The sequence below is a fragment of the Crocuta crocuta genome, unplaced genomic scaffold (genome assembly GCF_008692635.1).
Source record: "Crocuta crocuta isolate KB4526 unplaced genomic scaffold, BGI_CrCroc_1.0 scaffold233, whole genome shotgun sequence".
Classification (NCBI taxonomy): domain Eukaryota; kingdom Metazoa; phylum Chordata; class Mammalia; order Carnivora; family Hyaenidae; genus Crocuta; species Crocuta crocuta.
The window spans coordinates 2,371,173-2,390,521 of record NW_027529526.1 but is presented as its reverse complement, the minus strand read 5'-3'; the positions used below and the strand labels follow the sequence as shown (position 1 = coordinate 2,390,521).

At 43.5% G+C, this 19,349-nt stretch overlaps 1 protein-coding gene across 7 annotated transcripts in view; it reads right to left on the bottom strand.

Annotated features, from left to right (window-relative positions):
* SERGEF (secretion regulating guanine nucleotide exchange factor) overlaps nucleotides 1-19,180 on the bottom strand; it is a 221,225-nt gene extending 202,045 nt beyond the window's left edge. For 6 of the 7 annotated variants that reach the window (XR_013334364.1, XR_013334366.1, XR_013334365.1 and 3 more), the window contains exons 1-6: nucleotides 19,100-19,180; nucleotides 15,827-15,962; nucleotides 14,486-14,641; nucleotides 12,685-12,779; nucleotides 7,752-7,812; nucleotides 2,761-2,874 (exon numbers count right to left, since the gene is read on the bottom strand). Coding sequence is in view for 4 of the 7 variants with exons in the window: in XM_077761115.1 (XP_077617241.1) it covers nucleotides 2,761-2,874; nucleotides 7,752-7,812; nucleotides 12,685-12,779; nucleotides 14,486-14,641; nucleotides 15,827-15,962; nucleotides 19,100-19,159 (622 nt within the window). In the remaining 3 variants the exon portion in view is untranslated. The remainder of the gene's footprint in view (nucleotides 1-2,760; nucleotides 2,875-7,751; nucleotides 7,813-12,684; nucleotides 12,780-14,485; nucleotides 14,642-15,826; nucleotides 15,963-19,099) is intronic. The other variant, XM_077761118.1, reaches the window with a different exon arrangement.
* Nucleotides 19,181-19,349: the final 169 nt, after the last annotated feature.

Here is a 19,349-nt window from a genome sequence, read left to right as displayed (position 1 = left end):
CCAAAAAAAAAAAAAAAAAAAAAAAAAAAAAAAAAACTTTTGAAATCACATTTATAACAGAACAAACTGGGCAGAGAAGGGTTGAGGCAGCACCACCAGGGCCCAGGGGAAACTTGCAGCCAGAGCAGGCAGGTCTAAGTTGGTGGCGCTGACCAAGAACACAGATGACAAGGTGGGGAGACTAGTTACATACCAAGAGATTGAACAAATAAGTAAATGTACTGAGGATACAGAAGCCAGATTTCTCACTATCAGGGAGAAGAGGAAAGGTACAGACATAAAAGGTGGAAGGCTAGAACTGACCATGGGATAGTAGATTGTACTTAGAGAAATCACTGTAAACTCATAGCTTCTGGTAGAAACAGACAAATAGACACAGGTGTACATATGTGTAAATATGCGTGTGCACACGTCCGACTCCTAGCTCTGTCCATAGGCGGGCCTAGAAGCAACGGCATCTCAAACATTCAGCTGCCGACACATGCGGGCAAACCCAGGACTCCGAAGAACACACAGGCAGAACTAAGAATTTGAACCTGCCTTCCAAACCCAGCACTTTTCCTCCCTTAATTATACTGTCTACACTGACAGGTTATAATCCCAACCAATTTTGCTAGAAACTGTGGTCACTGGGTCTAACATGAAGAGAAATACAGTTTTATTCTGTAACTCTTTTTTGACACTTTTTTTAGTGTTTATTTATTTTTGAAGGAGAGAGAGTGAGAGAGAGAGAGCACGAGCAGAAGAGGGGCAGAGAGAGAGGGAGACAGAGAATCTAAAGCAGGCTCCAGGCTCTGAGCTGTCAGCACAGAGCCCAACACAGGTGTCGAACCCATGAGCCGTGAGATCATAACCTGAGCCAGAGTCAGACGTTTACCAACTCAGTCACCCAAGGTGGCCCAGTCTTTTCTGACACTGTTTAATTAACTAGTGTCTTAATAAAATGCCCTTCATACCTTCAAGTATCCTGTAGAATGAGAAAGGGACAAAACATGCGTTTCAACACATTCACCAGAGAGGAAGCACAGGGCCTTGTGGGCAGGCAGGGAAAGGACACCCAGGTTCCAGCTCCAGAAGCAGTGGCAAGTACGGAACAATGGAGGAATAAAAAGGGAAAGACTGAGGGCAAGAAGCTCACGACCTATCCTAATGTCTCATCAGAAAACTCCTCCAGTCAACTTGGAACCTAAGCTGTGCCCCAAACAGAACCCAAGCAGGTCATTTAAATCAAATAAAAGCATTTCTGATTTCTTCCAGTTACAAGTCCTAGGCTGAAAGAGAAAGTAGATACAGTCCCTACCCTGAGAAAGCTCAGTCTTTGGCATGTGGGGAAACATGCAAACAATTCATAGTGATATAGTACATTGTGCTACCCAGGCATGCGAAGAAAATGCAATGGAGTCAGAAGAGGGAAGACTCTTCACTGAGAAAGCTGTGTCTGAGCTATGCTTTGAAAAATTATCACAATAGAATAAAGATTACCAGAAGGAACAGGAAGGAAAAGACATCTCAGGCAGGGCTCAGCTTACCCATAGACACAGAGGAATGAGAAAGCAGGAAATGCCCAGGGAGCAGGGAATACCTAGGTGAGGCAGGAAAAAGTGTTTGGCAAGTATGAGTTATTTTATGAATGCTTTCAATGTCATGTGAGTTGGACTGCCTGCCCGGCATCCAGTGCCCCCTTCTCCTTCTCTAAGAGTATCCTCCCCAACTCCACCCTTGCGCTTCAGGGCGACCAATCTCGCCCTCAGCTGAACAGGAGAGACCCCAGGACTTAGGAAAATCAGAACGACTCCAACACCTGGTACATCACTCCCACTGTGGCTTTCCCTTCCATTATTTCCCTACTTCCTATCCCACCCTTAAAAATTCCTCCTTTGTTCTCACCTAGAGGAGAATAGAGGTTTCCTATTTTTCTGACAGCCAATGCTCAGAAGACTGGGACACAAAGTAAGAGAGCAAGAAAGGAACAAGAGGAGACACAGACATGATGCTATATACAGAGAAAGAGAGGGGCCCACAGTGAGAGCATAGAGCAGAGGGAGAGGTGAGCAGAGAGAGGAGCTGAAAGAGACTGAGCACCAGAGTGAAAAACAGAAGAGGAAGCCTACAGGCTAAATGACCACACAGACCCACCAACAGACCCATGAGCAGAACACTCATTGCCTACTCATGTGCTCATGTACAGAGACTTCCCTACAGTAACATGGCTGGCCCTCTCTCTACCTCCTCACTCACTCCTGCTTTCCTTTTGGGAAGGAGGAACTGGGCATGCGAGGCACAGTCCTTCTAGGTTCTCCCTTTGGGATGTGCCCACCTGCAGAGGGTGCCTCCCCATGCGCTCCCAGCCGTGCAGTGAGCTTGGCAGGGACGATGCTATGCGGCTGCTACCATGCCTGGTGAGTAAATCCAATCTGGCATTCAGAATCCAGAGGCTCACTATTGCTACACATGATTTCCAAACACCTAAGTCATGTCTTCCAACCTAACTTTTAATAGTTCTAGGGCTACTATTCTGGTCTCCACTTAACTGACTCACATCTATCTCTCAACAGGTTGCAAACTCTGGCGGCGAGGAGGGGGCGTTTTACTGGGTCCACAAAAAGTCTAATAAGACTAAGAGACCAACTAACACAGAGACTTAAGACACAGGAACTAAGAAATAGCAAAAGCAAAATTCCATTTACCCATTTTCTACATGTGTGCGTCACTATTTTTTGACAAAGAATAAATATAGGACTCAAGAAATAAGGGCCTTACCTGTCACTCTGCTTGGTTCCTTTGCTGTCAAAAACAATGGGAGGGTCTGCCCTGGGCACAACCGCCGTCCAGATGATGCCAAACCAGTTCCCCACTGGAACACACTGCCACTTGCTTCCCAATGGAACAGAGGAGGAAATGAAGAAAATGTGCTTAACAGGATTACTACCAGATTGCTTTTTGAGCCTCACTACTATGGGAGATTCTCAATTCATCCTCAGTTAACACACATACTATGGAGAAGCTCAGTGCTTCAAGGGGCCCTATGGCTTGGTTCTCACCAAGCCAATCACAAGTCCAATCTTCAGGGCAATCTAAGACCATTCAAGAAAATTCCCATATTCTAAAACTCCCTCCAAGAAATTCCAGGACAAATTACTTTTCAGAGTCAAAATACTAGAACAACACCTTATTTATGACTAACCTGAAAGGACAACTCAAACTCCAGACCAAATAGGAAAGAACCCTGAAGATCATCAAGTCCATTCCTCACATTTAAGAGGTGAGAAAATTGAGGCCTTGAAGAGAGGATGTGATCTGTCTAAGGTCATACAGGGAGCCAGTAGCAGAGAAAACACTAGGACTCAGCTCTCCTACCACCTAATGCAGTGTCTTTTCTACTGCACCAAGATAGATTCAGTGATTCCTAATTAACAAATAAATACATATTTATGACTGCAAGATAGCTTCTTAATAGTTACTACTTCAGTGAAATGGCCTTTTATTTCCCTATCCACTGAATCTAATTCATGTGCCCATGTTCTGAATCTCATATAAATGTGTAGATGACATTTTATATATTTACATCTATGGTCAGATGTGTGTAACTAGGATCCGTCACCCAACGGCACATTAAGGTTCCTCTCCTCCAAAGTATCCTGTAAACAACCGTCCTTTAGACTGTAAACAGACAAGTCTGCTTTGTGAAATATAAGTGATGATGACTGAGCACAATGTGAGCAAAACACAGTACTGAAATAATACAGGGGCACCTGGGTGGCTCAGTCGGTTAATCACCTGAGTTCAGCTCAGGTCATGATCTCACAGTTCGTGGGTTCGAGCTCCACATCAGGCTCTGTGCTGACATCTTGGAGTCTAGAGCTGCTTTGCATTCTGTGTCTCCCTTGCTCTCTGCCCCTCCCCTGCTCACATTCTGTCTCTCTCTCAAAAATAAACATTAAAAAAAAAAGGAAACAATACAAAATTTACCATCTCTTCCACAAATAAATTGGAAGGGGGGAAAAAGGGAGCAAAATGAATCTTGAGATATCTGATAAAGGATTAATAATCAGAATATATACAGAACTCTTAAAACTCAACAATAACAAGGGCACCTGGGTGACTTAGTCAGCTAAGCATCTGACTCTTGAGCTCAGCTCATGTCTTGATCTCAGGGTCATGAATTCAAGACCTGCATTGGACTCCACACTGGGCATGAAGCCTACTTTAAAAAACAGCAACGAAAAAATCTCTCAACAACAAAAACAAAAAACTTGATTCAAAAAATAAGCAAAGGACTTGAATAGACGTTTCTCCAAAGAAAATATACAAATGGTGAAAAAGCAGATATGAAAAGATGCTCAACATCACTAATTATTAGAGAAAAGCATCACTAATTATTAGAGAAAAGCAAAATAAAACCACAATGAGATACCACTTCACATTCATTAGAATAACTACTATTAAAAAAAAAAACAGTGTTATATGTACGCCTACTTGACAATAAAATATTTAAGAAAAAAAACAGAAAATAACAAATGTTGGTAATGATGTGGAGTTATTTGGAACCCTTGTGCACTATTGGCAGAAGTTAAAATGGTATGGCCACTGTGGAAAATGGTATGGCAGTTCCTCAAAAAATTGAAAATAGAATTACCACATGATCCAGCAATTCTACTTCTGGGTATATATCCTAAAGAACCAAAAGCAGGATCTCGAAGTGGTATTTGTACACCTATGTTCATAGCAGCATTATTCACAATAGCTAAAACATGGCAGCAACCCAAGTGTCTATCAACTGGTGAATGGATAAGCAATTTGTGACATATCCAAGTGATGGAGCATTATTCAGCCTTAAAAAGGGAGAAAATTCTGACACATGCTACAACACAGATAGACCTCGAGGGCATGATGTTAAATGAAATAAGCCACAAAAAGACAAATACCGTACAAATTCCACTTACACGAGGTACCTGTATGAGTGGTCAAAATCATTGAGTCAGAAAGTAGAATGGTGGTGGTCAGGGGCTGGGAGAAAGGGGGAATGGAGAGTCATTGTTTAGTGGACATAATTTCAGTTTCACGAGATAAAAAAAGTTCTGGAGATTATTGGCAGTAATGGCTCCACAATAATGTGAATGCACTTAACGTCACTCAACTATACCCTTAAAAATGGTTAAGACAGTAAACTGTGTTATGTATATTTTATCACAATAAAAAAATTAAGAGGAATAAATAAATATTTTTTAAAATAGAGATACCTGACATACATATTCACCAACTGCAGTGTATAGACATAATTCAAATACTGATTTAAACAAACTGTTAAAAAAATATATTTTTTAAGACAGTCAAGGAAATGTAAATACTGGATACTTGATCAAATTACAGATTTATCTTGTATTTATCTTATAGGTGTGATGATGGTATTTTGTTAATGTTTTCAATAGAGTCCTTATCATTTAGAGATGGCTGCAGAAATATTTACAGATTAAATGGGAGAGAAGAGGACTTAAAATTAAGTTAATCAAACACATAATGGAAACTGTACTGCTCTGACTGGACAAAAATGTACACATAAGACTAGCAATTAGAGAAAGTTGGTAGGAGAGGGGGAATTAAACCAATAATAGGCCATTCTCCAGTCCTGCTAATTTCTAAGAGGAGAAGCTGCTTATAAAATGTAATCACTACCATACAACTCAGCAATCACACTCCTGGGCGTTTATCCCAGAGAAATGAAAATTTATGTTTGCATAAAAACTTGCCCACAATGTTTATAGCTTTATTCTTAATAGCCAGAACCTAGAAACAACCAGATGTCCCTCAATGGGTGAATGGTGAAAGAAACTGTGTTCTTATGGACTGAATTGTGCCCCCAAAAATTCATATGTTGAGGCCCTAATCTATAGCGTGACTATATTTGAAGAGAAGTCCGTAAAAAGATAATAAAGGTTGAATGGGTCATAGAGCGAGGCCTTACTCTGACAGAATTGGTGTCCTTATAAAAAGAAGAGACACCAGAAGCATCTGGGTGGCTCAGTCGGTTAAGTGTCCGACTTCGAATCAGGTTATGATCTCATGGTTCGTGGGTTCGAGCCCCGTGTCGGGCTCTGTGTCAGATTCTGTGTCTCCCTCTCTCTCTCTGACCCTCCCCTGCTCATGCTGTCTCTCTCTCTCTCTCAAAAATAAACAAAACATTAAAAATTTTTTTTTATAAAAAGAAAGAAGAGACACCAGATGTCTCCCTCTCTCTATGATGCCCAGAGGAAACGCCCTAGAAGAACTCAGCAGGAAGGCAGCCACCTACACGTCAGGAAGAGAGGCCTCACCAGAGACCAGCCCTCATGGCATCTTGATCGTGGATTTGCAGCCTCCATAACTGAGAAAATGCCTGTTGTTTAAGCCACTGGGTCTGCGGTACATTGTTACAGCAGCCCGAGATGACTAAGTCAGTGGTACATCTCTACCATGGAATACTACTACTTGGCAATAAAAAGGAACACATTATTGATACTCACAACATGTATGACTCTCCAGGGAATCAGACTGAGCAAAAATAGCCAACCCCAAGGAGCTATATATTGTATGATACCATTTATATAATGTTCATGAAATGATATTGTTAGAGAACAGAAGAGTGGTTGCCAGGAGCTAAGAAGGAGTGAGGGTAGGCAGGAAGTGGATCTATAAAAGGTGTGTAAAAGTGTATAAAAGCCATATATAAAGGTGTATAAAAATGGGTGCTGTGAAAGGGCCACAGGCAGGATGGCTGTGGTGATGGACTGTTTGTATCCTGACCGTATCAAGGCTGGTGGGACTGTTGCACTACAGTCTCACAAAATGTTACCACTGGGAGAAACTGGGAAAATAGTGCATGAGATCCATTTTATTTCTTACAACTACATGTGAATCTACAATTACCTCAGGATAAAAGTGTTAAAAAAATTTTAATGCATGAGCAACACTAAGCCCCAGACGACATCAGTACAGTGCTGCACTGGACCCTTCCAAGCCACCTCCACCTTCCCCAGGCCACTACGGGTTGCATCCACACTTGAGCCTCAGCTGCCGCAGCCAGTTAGGGCTGCCCTTCATGCCACAAGAGTGGGAGCAGGAGACCGAGCATGGGGAAGAAAAAAGGGCCGCTGCTCTTCCGCACACCACCGCCTCTCTCCACTTGCTACCTTCAAGACAAGCATGTTTGAAGCTTTTAAATTAATAAACATTAAAATGCATTAGGCGAGGAGGATACTTGTGGGGATGAGCACTGAGTGTTATGTGGAAACTAATTTGACAGTAAACTATTTGTAAAAAAAAAAAAAAATGCATTAGGCAAGCAGTGTAGTTCACAGCACAGAATGTGGGCCTTGGAAACTACACCATCCCAGACTCTGTTCCCAGCTCTACCTTTTACCACCTTACCCTCTGTGCAACCTTAGACAAGCAATTTAGCCTCTTCAGACCTCAGTTTCCTCACATGTAAAAATGTAACTCACCTCACTGCAAGGCTGTGAGTATTAAGTAAGGCATTAATTAAATCAAGAGAACCTAGCATCATGCCCAGAACATAATAAAGAGCTAGAAAACTTCATTTCTTTACAACCTACCTGCTAAAGTTTTCCCACATGACTTTGGCCTTATGTCCCCTCCTTTTCATCAGAAATGCAGCACAGCAGGGCACTGTGAATTACTCCTTAAAGTTTGTTTGCTCTAGAGCGCTGCTTTTCCTTGTGATGTGCCTATTTTGAAACTAAAAGCAAAATGATCACCTGTAGCAGCTAAAGCATGCCTCAGTCCAGCAGCAATGGAAACAACTTTCTCTCTCAGGAGCTGTCGAAACAAAGAAAAGGGATGAGGTCTTGAATCACCCATCTGCAAAATGTTACGCCATTCACGTCCTGACACAATGCAGCATGGCCCTCATTACGTGTCTGATTGGTTCAGAGTCCCCAGCTCCCAACATTTCCATCCCTCCATACTTCTATATGTATCCCTAAAAGAAAAAGGCCTTTAAAAATAATATATCACAATATATCTCAGGGCTGCAAGGGACCTTCAAGGTCATCCAGTCCAGGGGTTGGCAAAAGTTTCCAATAAAGACCAGATAGTAAATAGTTTAGACTTTGCAGGCCATATGATTTGTGTCATAGAAGTCTACTCTGCCCTTGTAACATACAAGCAGCCACAGACAAAACATGAATGAATGGGCATGGCTGTGTTCCAATAAAAATTTATTTACCAAAAGTTCTAGTTGGATGACCTTTGATAATAGTCCAATCCCCATTCAATGCCAGATCCCCTCCACAACACCCTAGTAAATCATCACCCAACCCCTGCCGAGCACCTACTTCCCGTGACACAGGCTCACTACTTCCCCAGATGCCTATCCCATCTTTGCACAGTTCCATTTATCTCCTTAGCTGGAGCCAAACCTATCTGCCTGTAGCTTCTCACTATGCTTTCCAAAGATGTGAAGACCACTGTCATGTCCTCTCTAAGATGTCTTGTGGTGGTTTTAAAACTGAATCTTCAAATTCTTTGAGACCCATCCCTTCAAGATGTGGAGCTGAATTCCCCTCTGGCTGAATGTGGTCTGGACTTAGTGACTTGTTTCTAGTGAAAAGAATAAAGAAGTGATGAGTGGCCCAGAGACTAGGTGATAAAAGGCATTGAGGCTTCCTGCTTGGCCTCACTCTCGAATCATTCTTGGAGGAAGCCAGATGCCATGCCTGAACAATCCCATAGAAAGGAACTGAAGCCTCCTGCCGGGTGGGAGAGCATGGAAGTAGATCTGCCAGTCCAGCCCAGAGCCAGCAGCAGACTGCATGCAGTGCTGGCTAACATCCTGACTGCAACTTCATGAGACCAGCTAAGCTGTGCCCAGATTTCTGACCCTCAGAAACTGAGGTAGTAAATACTTATTGTTTAAAGTTGCTAAATTTTAGGGTAATTTATTACACAGTAAGAGATAACTAATACATATCTCTTCTTTAAGCCAAACATGCCCAGGGCCATCAGTGATCACCTGGCTTCAAATTCCATTCTCTTCTTGGTTTCTCTCCTCTAAATGTGCTCTGGTTACTCAACCTCCCTCTTAAAGGGACTGTACTGGGGCACCTGTGTGGCTCAATCAGTTAAGCGTCCAACTCTTGATTTCAGCTCAGGTCATGACCTCACAGTTGTGAAATCTAGCCCTGTGTCAGGCTCCATACTGGGAATGGAGCCTACTTAAGATTCTCTCTCTCCCTCTCTCTCTGCCCCACCCCTGCACATGTGTGCATGCAAGCACTCCCTCTCTCTCTTTCTCTCTCTGTCAAAAAAAGGGGGAGGGCTATATGTATCAATCACAGCTCCTATGCAGCTTTACCACATGTGTTTATTTATAGATCCACATGGTCTTTCTAAACTTTAGGACCCTTGAGGGCAGGATCTAAGTCTTATTCACCTTTATGCCCAGGGCCTAAGTACTAAATCAACAGAATATTCAACAGAATACAGCATCCAAAACACAGTCTGATTAGCACAAAAAAGGACAGGACTCTGGCTCCTCTTCTATATTTCTGTTAATGTATCCCACAATCACATTAGCTTTGGGGAAGATCAAATCTTACTACTAATACAACTTGAATGTATTGTCCTTTAAATATGTTTTCTTTACAAAAAAAAAAAACAAAAAACTGAAGGGCTTTAGATGTAGATTCAATCTCTTCAACTCACCTCCATTCCTTCATCTCCATCCCCACTGCCATGGCTTTAGTTTGGACCAGGATTACCTCTTGTCTGGATTATTAGGAAGGGTATCCTGAATAATCTTCCTCCACACTACCCTTTCGGGCCCCTCCCTAACACACTGTTCTTACCATTTGCCATCCACTACCTCCCTGATTGTCCCCTCCCCAATGGCACTTCTACCACTTCTTTATATTCCAAGCATCCTAACCTGCTTGCGGTCTCCCAAACCATGATACTTTGTTTTTAATGGTTTTTTAAAATTTATTTCTGAGAGAGAGACAGTGTGAGCAGAGGAGGGTCAGAGAAAGAGAGAGATACAGAATCTGAAACAGGCTCCTGGCCCTGAGCTAGCTGTCAGCACAGAGCCTGATGCAGGGCTTGAACCCACAAACCGTGAGATCATGACCTGAGCCAAAGTCGGACACTTAACCGACTGAGCCACGCAGGCACCCCACCCAAAAACCCTGATATTTTATGCTTCTACACCTTTGCTTACACCGTTCCTTATGTCTGGAATGTTCTTTTGTACCTGCTCTGTGCATCCTATCTGAAGTCAGGTATATTTCTATTCAACTTTCAAGACTCTGTTCTCACTCCACCTCCCCCCTAGAAATACTTAAATATTCCCTCCTTTGGGGCTACAGCTGCATCTGTTAAACCATAGTTTAACATATAGGAGTCTCTATATCTAACATGTACCACTAAACTCTTAAGACCCTCAAATGCTAACATGTACCACTAAACTCCAAGACCTCCAATGCTAAGACCCTCGCCTTTGTCCCCAATGCCTAAACCCAGCACCTATACAAAATAGCTGCTATTAGATAAATGAATGAATTTCTATTATATTTCACTTTGGCACATTCCTCCCATTGTTCAAGAGGATACAGCCTGTCAAATGCTTTCACCTCCTGATTCTGTCATGCAACATATTTCAACCACTGTTCTCCTCTATCTTCTTTAATCATGTATCCTAAGATAAATAAATTATAATGTATATAGGTTCTTAAAAAACCATCCATTGGTAATTGGCAACGGTACCACTTCCTACAAGAGGGACTATAGAAGCTAGATTTCTGTGCATACCATGTGTGCTACACACTCAATGTTTGTGTTCTCCTGAAATTCATATATTGAAACCTATTACCCAGTGTGACAGTATTTGAAATGGGGTCTTCTGGAGGTGATTCATTAGGTCATGAGAATGGAGCCCTCATGAATGGGATAAAGGCCTTTAAAAAAAGGGCCCCCAAAGTCTTGAAAGTCCAGCAAAATAAGTGTCTAAAACAAGGAAGTGGGCCCTCACTAGACACCAAATTTGCCGATACCCCGATCTTGTACTTCTCAGCCTCCAGAAATGTGAAAAACAAACGTTTGTTGTTTAAGCCATTCAGTCTATGGTATTTTTGTTACAGCAGCCCAAATACACTACAACCCGGTGCAGATCATGACCTCAAATCATATCCCACAGACCAGCAATTGTAATTCAGCAACATGACAGGAGCAAACCAAGGTCTCTCCAATGAAAACAGATCTGTTTTTCACTCTGAGTCAGAGTTCAAGAAAATTAGCTAGATGTGAGTAGCTTAGGTGGTAAACTCATTTTAGATCCCAGCATATTTCTTTCAAAATTCCATAAATCTCTTGTGACCACTTACCATATAAATGTCACAAAAATGTGTACATTTTCAATATGATGCAGTGGAAAGAGTTCTGAACTAGGGCCAGGAGTCCTGTCTAGCACCTGTGCTGTCCACTGTGAAGCCACTAGCTACATGCAGGTCCTGATCAGCCGAAATGTGACTAGGTATGACTAGACTGAACTGAGATTCAGTCGCAGTACAAAATGTACACCAGAGTTCAACTTAGTCTAAAATAGAGAATACAGCAGCACCTGGGTGGCTCAGTTGGCTAAGTGCCCAACTCTTGATCTCGGCTCAGGTCACGATCTCACAGTTCATGGAATCAAGCCCTGCATCAGGTTCCGTGCAGACAGCACAGAGCCTGCTTAAGATTCTCCCTCTCCCACGAGCATGTACACACGCACACTCTGACTCTCAAAATAAATAAATAAACTTTAAAAAAATAGAGACTATAAAGTATCTCATTAGGAAATTTTTACATTACTGACATATAAAATGAAATAGTCCATTGAATACATTGGATTAAGTTATTACAATTAATTTCACCTACAGGCCACAATATGAATGAAACTTAAAAACATCATATGAGAGAAGCCAGACACATAAATCCACATATTGTGTGTTTCCATTTATATGAAATGCCCAGAATAGCAAATCCACAGGGACAGATTAGTGGTTGCCAGGGGCTGGGGAAGAGCAGAATGGGAAGTAATTGCCATTGGGTACACAGTTTCTTTCTTGGTGATGAAAATGGTCTAAAATTAGATAATGCTGATGGCTGCACATCTCTGTGAATCTACTAAAAACCACTGAATTATACATTTTTAAAGAGTAAATTCTATGGCAATTCTATCTCAATAAAGCTGTGATTTTAAAATTTTTATTCCACTTGTTTCTCTTTACTCTTTGAATAGTGCTACTAAAAAATTCTAAATTATGTACGTGACTCACCCATATTTTTACTGGGCACTCTGGCTTACACTATTTGCCAAGTTTAGTGTCTTTAGGTAAGTCACTTCTGTCTGGACCTGTTTCTAACATAGTTCCCACTATTACTAATTCTAGAATTGTAAAATGTTATTAATGCTTTTGTGACATATATTACCTTCATTGTTCTATTTCACAAAAATTTATAATGTGTATGAGGACTAGCAGAGGTTTTTCACCACAGCCTCCACCCCCTCAACCTAATCCTTCCCAGAAGAACCTAAGTTTTCAACTTAAATTTTAAGTGGCCCATGGGTTTTCAGGGGCCAAACTTCTCAGTCTGGGAAGGGAAATGCCTTAACAGTATATGGGGCAGCTACATATTAGGTGCCATCCGTACCTCAATGGCCTGGGGAACCACGCATCTTCGGGGGCCATGAGGAACTCCTAACTGGCCGAAAGAGTTGGATCCACATGACAGAACTTGACCATTTTCTGCAAAATTCAAATATTTGAATCATAACCTCAGAAGTAAGACATCTGTGACCAGTGGGTAAATGCTGAAGGATGGGAGGAACAAAGGGAATGAGAGGAAGAAGAGGGGCTTGTACTTCAGCGCATTCAAACCACAGTCTCTGCTTTCATTGTTCCTCTAGGAATAAAAACACTAGGCACTGACTGGGTTAAGCACTTTCCAGCCTCTCTGTCACACTACCTAATTAATGGCAGCTTATCTGTATAGAACGTTAGCCTGGTGCTGGGGTGGGAGGATACTTATACCCCACTTTACATACTTCCATGTGACATAATTTTCATTATTTTAACACTCCAGGCCCCTCTCCCTGCCCCTTCGCATGCTTACTGCTTTCCAGGGGAAAAGGGGTAACCTAACCAACTGATGAGTTTGGGAAAAGGAACAGCATGTGTGTGGCTTGGCACCCTCCCCTCAGGTACTCTGGACTGATGCATATTAAGTGTTTCCCCTGCAGAGATAACCTACTGTCTACAGAATAAGTCTGGATCAGAGGAGCGTTACCAGAACCATTTGGTCTGACCATTAACCCTGTCCTCCGACTTAGCCTTTGTCAGTGAAAAGCCAATAGTGGGGTCTCCAGCTACCTGACTGCTCTCCACCTTTCTCACAATTGGTTCCAAAAGTGAGAAATAGAGTGTTATTCACAGACTCCCTACAACCCCAAAATGGGCCACAAAAAACACTTCACAAATGATAGCTACTCTTCAGAGTTATTACTACCAAATTCAGCACCTATTACAGAAGCCCTCCACAGAAGAGAGATGCTGATGCCTGAGCAGGGTTTTAAAGAAGGGATACGAGCCATCAGACAGACAAAAGGGCCTGTACAAGAGAGAGAACAATGTTCTGCTTGGTATTTCCAGAAAGAAAAGTATGGGGAGTGTGGAGAATAAAAGACAAGGCCACAACAGGGACAGGTAGGGTACAGTAATGGGAGCTGTATGTGGAAGCTTGGGATCTGAAATATGCACATAAGAATCCACAAGGGTGGGGTGGAGGAGGATGTGATCAGAAGATGCCCTTGCCAGAGGACTGTGTCAAAGAGGGAATCTAGTCAGGAACCAAAGATGGTTTTTTCCATCCAGAATGGCAAGCTAGACAGGGCAAAAGTACTTCTAGGGAGAAGTCAGCTGACAAAAAGTAATTATTGCTAGCTGCTTCCAAGAGCATTACCCTCTTAACCCTTTGGCCATATCCCTCTACACCCCATTCTGCTATCTGGCTTTGCAGAAAGCAAAGAATTGTGCCCAGCCTTTATTTATTTGTTTGTTTGTTTGTTTTTAATCCTTCAGTGGGGAAAAGCTGCCATCACTGTTGTGCAACCGCTGATTTCCTTATGCTTCCCCACCACATTCCCCCATACCCTTCACAGTACTAACGGCCACCTCGCCCAGGCAAACGGCTGTCACAAATTTCTGGGACAGGAAGTAACCACCAAAGGCGATCTAGTCCCTTCCCTAGTCTCTGGCAAAAGTTTCCCAGCCCAAAATTCTGCTGTTCAAACTCTCCTTGCAAAAAGCACCCACAACTTTCCTCAACAACCAAAGAGAAATGTATATGTGTGTTTACACATAAAAGGACTTTCACTTAATCAGTATCACCACCATCGGGCTCTTCTCACCCAGTGCCTTTGCAGTGATAAAGATTTACCCACGAGTGAACTCACCTGTGAGAATAATGGTAAAATCCCAGCCACAGGCCACCTGTTGGACAGGACAGCCAAGGAGGGATCTGCAGGTGGTAAAATACAGGACATCTTCTGTGTGACCAAGCCCCAGTTGCCCATCTTTGTTCAGGCCACAAACAAAAAGGCCTCCTTCATCTGCAGAAAGCAAAAGCTTTGGGTGATGGTGTGCACAGGGGAAATATAACTGTCAAAGCGAGCAAAAGGATTTTACCAATTAGTTGCAGTCACAAACCCAAGAACTTTTTTCCCACCCGCGTTAATAAGCCATGTATGTTTATGTGCACTGGCCCAAATGGAATAGGGCGAAGGGCTTAAGTCTAGTATCTACATGGAAACTTCAAGTCCTAGAGCAGTGGCTAATCACCAAATAGAGCATCTACTATAACAAGAAAAGTGAACATTTATTTAGAACTTAGAATGTGCCAGCACTTAGAATTCTTGTAAGAGCTTTATCTGTGGGGTCGATTTATCCTTTAGGCAGAGTGCCTAGGGCCCACAATACTTTCAGAGGCCCACAGAAATGTTTCAATTTTATACTCTTCTAAAATAAGAAAAAAATAAATGCGATAATAATGAATATACAATGCTAACTCTAGCCTGGATTATACTAATCTTTATATCAATGCTGTCATAAAATATAATTCTTCATATTTCTTTATGGAAGAAGGGGTCCACAAAGGCAAGAGTGCCAAGGACCCATGAAAGTCATAATGCAGCCCTGTAACTCATTGATTCTCTTCATCCACCATTATTATCCCCATGTAACAGAGGCGAAAATGACACAGAGAAATTAATTTGCCCAAGGCCACACAGCTAATAACAGAACCAGGATTTGAACCCAGGCAGTGGATTCCAGAACTCATGTTCTCAATCAGGATGCAATATGCCCTCCTTTCCAATATCATGGCACCTGTAGTACTCATTAAGTACTATCATAGGTACTATGAAGGAAATTAAGGAAAATACAAAGTTCTTGCACTCAAGGAGTATTCAATCTAACTGCAAAGATATTTAACTCACATGTGAAAGTTAAATATCAATATACGGTATGAAATGTGGTACACGTTTCAACTCTGCCATTAATTTGTCTTGTAACCTTAAGCAACTGGCTTTCCTCTCTGAGCCTCATTTGTATAAATAGGGGTAGAGAGCCTAGATCTCTGAAGGCCTTTCAGCTTGACAATCTAGAATTCTTTGATGGTAACTTGGCTTTTTCACAAAAATGTTTTCCTCTGCAAAATACAAAAGGATGAAAGATGGCAATATAACACACTAGGGGAAATGTCTAAATAAGAAATGTCTACTCCAGAAGGATGTTACCTGTGACAATAGCAGAGTGGCCCCCTCCTCCCGTGATCCTCCTGACACGCTCAGATTTACAGAAGTCATTCAGTTGCTGGGGCAAAAGCACATCTTCCTTGTGGCCAAGGCCAAGTTGCCCGTAGCTATTTGCACCCTAGGGATAAAATAAGGCAAGGATGAAAGCATACAGGAAATGTAGCTGTCAATGTGCACTTAGCTGTCCCTATCTTTCTCACCCTGACATACCCCCCAGAGCTTCTAACAGATGAGATTTCATAAGCCCATTCTTAAGAGGTTGTTATATGCAACTCATACTTAGATGGTGGCCCCATCTCCAGAACAGTACGATTTCCACGTGAGAGGAGCCCTTAGCATCCACCATTTATCCAAAGATACTCCTCGCCTTCTTCCAATGCCCCAGCCCACATGTGTTGCCTTTGGCGGACAGCATGGGAGTTCCTTCTGACAAAAGCTAATTCTCTAGGGAGGCTAAGAAAAGAAATAAGGAAGCAAAGTGAGTGGGAAATGTCCTGGACTTGTCTCTTCTCATGCCTTCACTAAGAAAACTGGCAATGACTTCTTTAATCAAAGTTAGCTGAGGGCTTTGTGTCCTCAAGCAGGTCACCTCATTGTTATTTCATTGTACAGCGAAAGAGGTTGGCAATGATCTCTAAGGGCCTTTCCAAGTACAATGTTTTGTGACTCTAAGATTCACGTGGTGAGATTCCTGTAAGGGAAAAGACTTCCCCTTTGTGGGCAATATGTCTATCTTTGTTATTATGAAATAAAGGTCCAGAATCCCTAATCCAAAACTCTTGCTGCCAGATTTATTTCCGATTCAAGATTTTATAGACTTTAAACAAATACCATATATAAATCATATATACTGCTGCAAGGTCCAGGAGCAGCGCCCCATTGGCAAAATAGTATTATTTCTGCAGTGAAAGGTACAAATACGTTAACTGGGCAAAGACTATAAATACTATTATGTCAGTTCAGTTTGGGTTTTTGGAGTTTTTTTGTATTCAAAATTGAAGATAAAGAATTGTAAGGGCGCCTGTGTGGCTCAGTCGGTTAAGCGGCTGACTTCGGCTCAGGTCATGGTCTCACGAGCCGTCTTCAAGCTCCGCATTGGGCTCTGTGCTGAGAGCTCAGAGCCTGGAGCCTGCTTCANCTTTTTTTTTTTTTTTTTTTTAGGAAAATCTTTAGATTTCAGAAATCCTCATAATTCCTTCTAATTACTCCTGTCTGGTTCTTCCTAGAAATAAGTAGTAAAACCTTCCCAATGTGTTTGTTTTTTTAAGACATTTGAATGAGGAAAAAATACCCAAAATGCATACACACACAAACTCCTGCCCCTCATGGTCTATTTCACAGCCATCCTGGGCTGCAAGGACTCCAAGTGGAAAGAGCAAGCCTTGGCAAGGGCACAGGTCCCAGAGGCCCTCAGGGGCAGTATTAGCTGCCAATTACAGACTGCTTCCTCAATACTCAGTATTCACCCTTAATTCTCATAACAGAGGAGATGGACATTACTGCTCTCAATTTACAGATGAAGAAACTAAGGCTCAGGGAGATTAAGTAACTTTCCATAATCGCATAGCTGGGAAGCCAAAAGTCAGATATGCCTTGCTCCTTTCATTAAGCTCTACCGTGTCCCTAAGGATGTCTGGTGAAATTCAGCCCAGGGCTTACCTGGNCAATTTACAGATGAAGAAACTAAGGCTCAGGGAGATTAAGTAACTTTCCATAATTGCATAGCTGGGAAGCCAAAAGTCAGATATGCCTTGCTCCTTTCAGTAAGCTCTACCGTGTCCATAGGATGTCTGGTGAAATTCAGCCCAGGGCTTACCTGCCAAGACGCTAACTGTATGACTGTAATAGCACCCCATCACTTTATCCCCTTTTTCTGCTTTCTTGTTCTTCATAGTGCTCTCTGACATTACATTTGCTTAGTTGCTTACGGTCTACCTCCCCTACTACAAAGTAAACTCAGTGAGGGCAGGCACTTTGTTTTGTTCACTGCCATGTCCCCTGCATCTGAAACTATGCTGACCCAGAGAAAGTGTATATGTATTTTAGAATGAATATAGTGAATGAATGTATGTGAAGGAAATTTACCTCCCTGGAGTTGTGTGTGTGTGTGTGTGTGTGTGTGTGTGTCTGGAGTGTTTGTAAGGAAGGGAAGCAAATACAGCTAACATGTATTAAATTTTCCTTTGTTTTGCTGGATTTGGGGCCTCTTGGCTGTGTTACAGACACTGAGTGCCATAATTTGAGCCCGAAGTGCCCATTAGGCGTCCAAGCAGTAGACAAGGCCCTAACACGCAGACCCCAGTCTCCTGCCTAGGAAAAGCCAGCACCAGCAACCACCGCAGGCACACATTCAATCCCCAAATCCGCCCCCAGCTCAAGTGCCACCACAAAGATAGTACTCAGCCAGCCAGACTACCTCAGGCCACATCACGATCTCCCTTCTGCCAGTCTGCAGCCTTACACTCAACAAGTGCTGCCTGGTGCTGATCATTACCTTTTTTTGACTAGTCAATAACATGCTAGTTTTGACATTAATATAGGTGTTATCTCGCTCCCTCAACGCGAGAGCTGGGTCTTTCAGTTCTGTGTTTTTCCCAAAAGACCAGCACATAGGCACACAAAAGGGTCTCATTCATTCATTGGTCCACAAATATCTGCTAGGGGCCGTGAACAAGACAGGCACAACACCCACCCTCGTGACGCTTACATTCTAGCCAGAGAGACTGACATTAAGCAGACACCCACGCCCCCAACACAGGCAAGATCCGGTCACAGACGAAGATCAGCAAATGTGCACGGCCAAATACCGCAGGCCTCGCATCAAACGATGCTCCCGCCAGGCTGGGGTGGGGCTGGGCAGGGGCCGGCATCCTCCGGCCAACGAGGGGGTGAGGAGCACAGGTGGCCCTACACGGCTCTGGGGCGGGGCGATACCTCCTCGCCGTCTCTCCGGTCGCTGGCCCGGCCTGAGGGCTCTCGCGGAACCACACGATCTGCCCAGCAGGCAGATGCTTCCCGCGGCGCCGCAGCCCCTCGGGTCCGGACCCCACCAGCCAGCAGTCCCCTAAGTCACCCGTGAGGACCCCTGCCTCCCGACCCTCTCCTCCTCAGGCCCCAGTCCAGGGTCCTCCAACCCAGAGCCCGGCCGGGACCTCCGCCGCCAAGCCCACGACCGCCCACGCGGAGGCCTCCAGCTCCCTTAGCCTCAGCTCCCCTCAGTCCCAGCGGCCCCGGCCCGGGGGCGGAGTCACATACCCAGGCGAAGAGCACGGCCTCCGCAGGGTCGGCCTCAGCGGCTCTGGACTCGGGCTCCATGTGGGGACGCTCCTCCGGCACTTCCGGGAGGGGTCGGAGGTGGAGCCCGCTAGGGGAGGGATTAGTAACTGGGGTGTGGGGCCGACGGGGGAGGGGCCTGGGGTTGGGAGGGGCCGCTGCGAGGGAGGAGTCTGCGGTGAAGGCGGGGTCATAGCTGGAAAGGGATATGCGGTGGGGTCGAGGCTGGCCC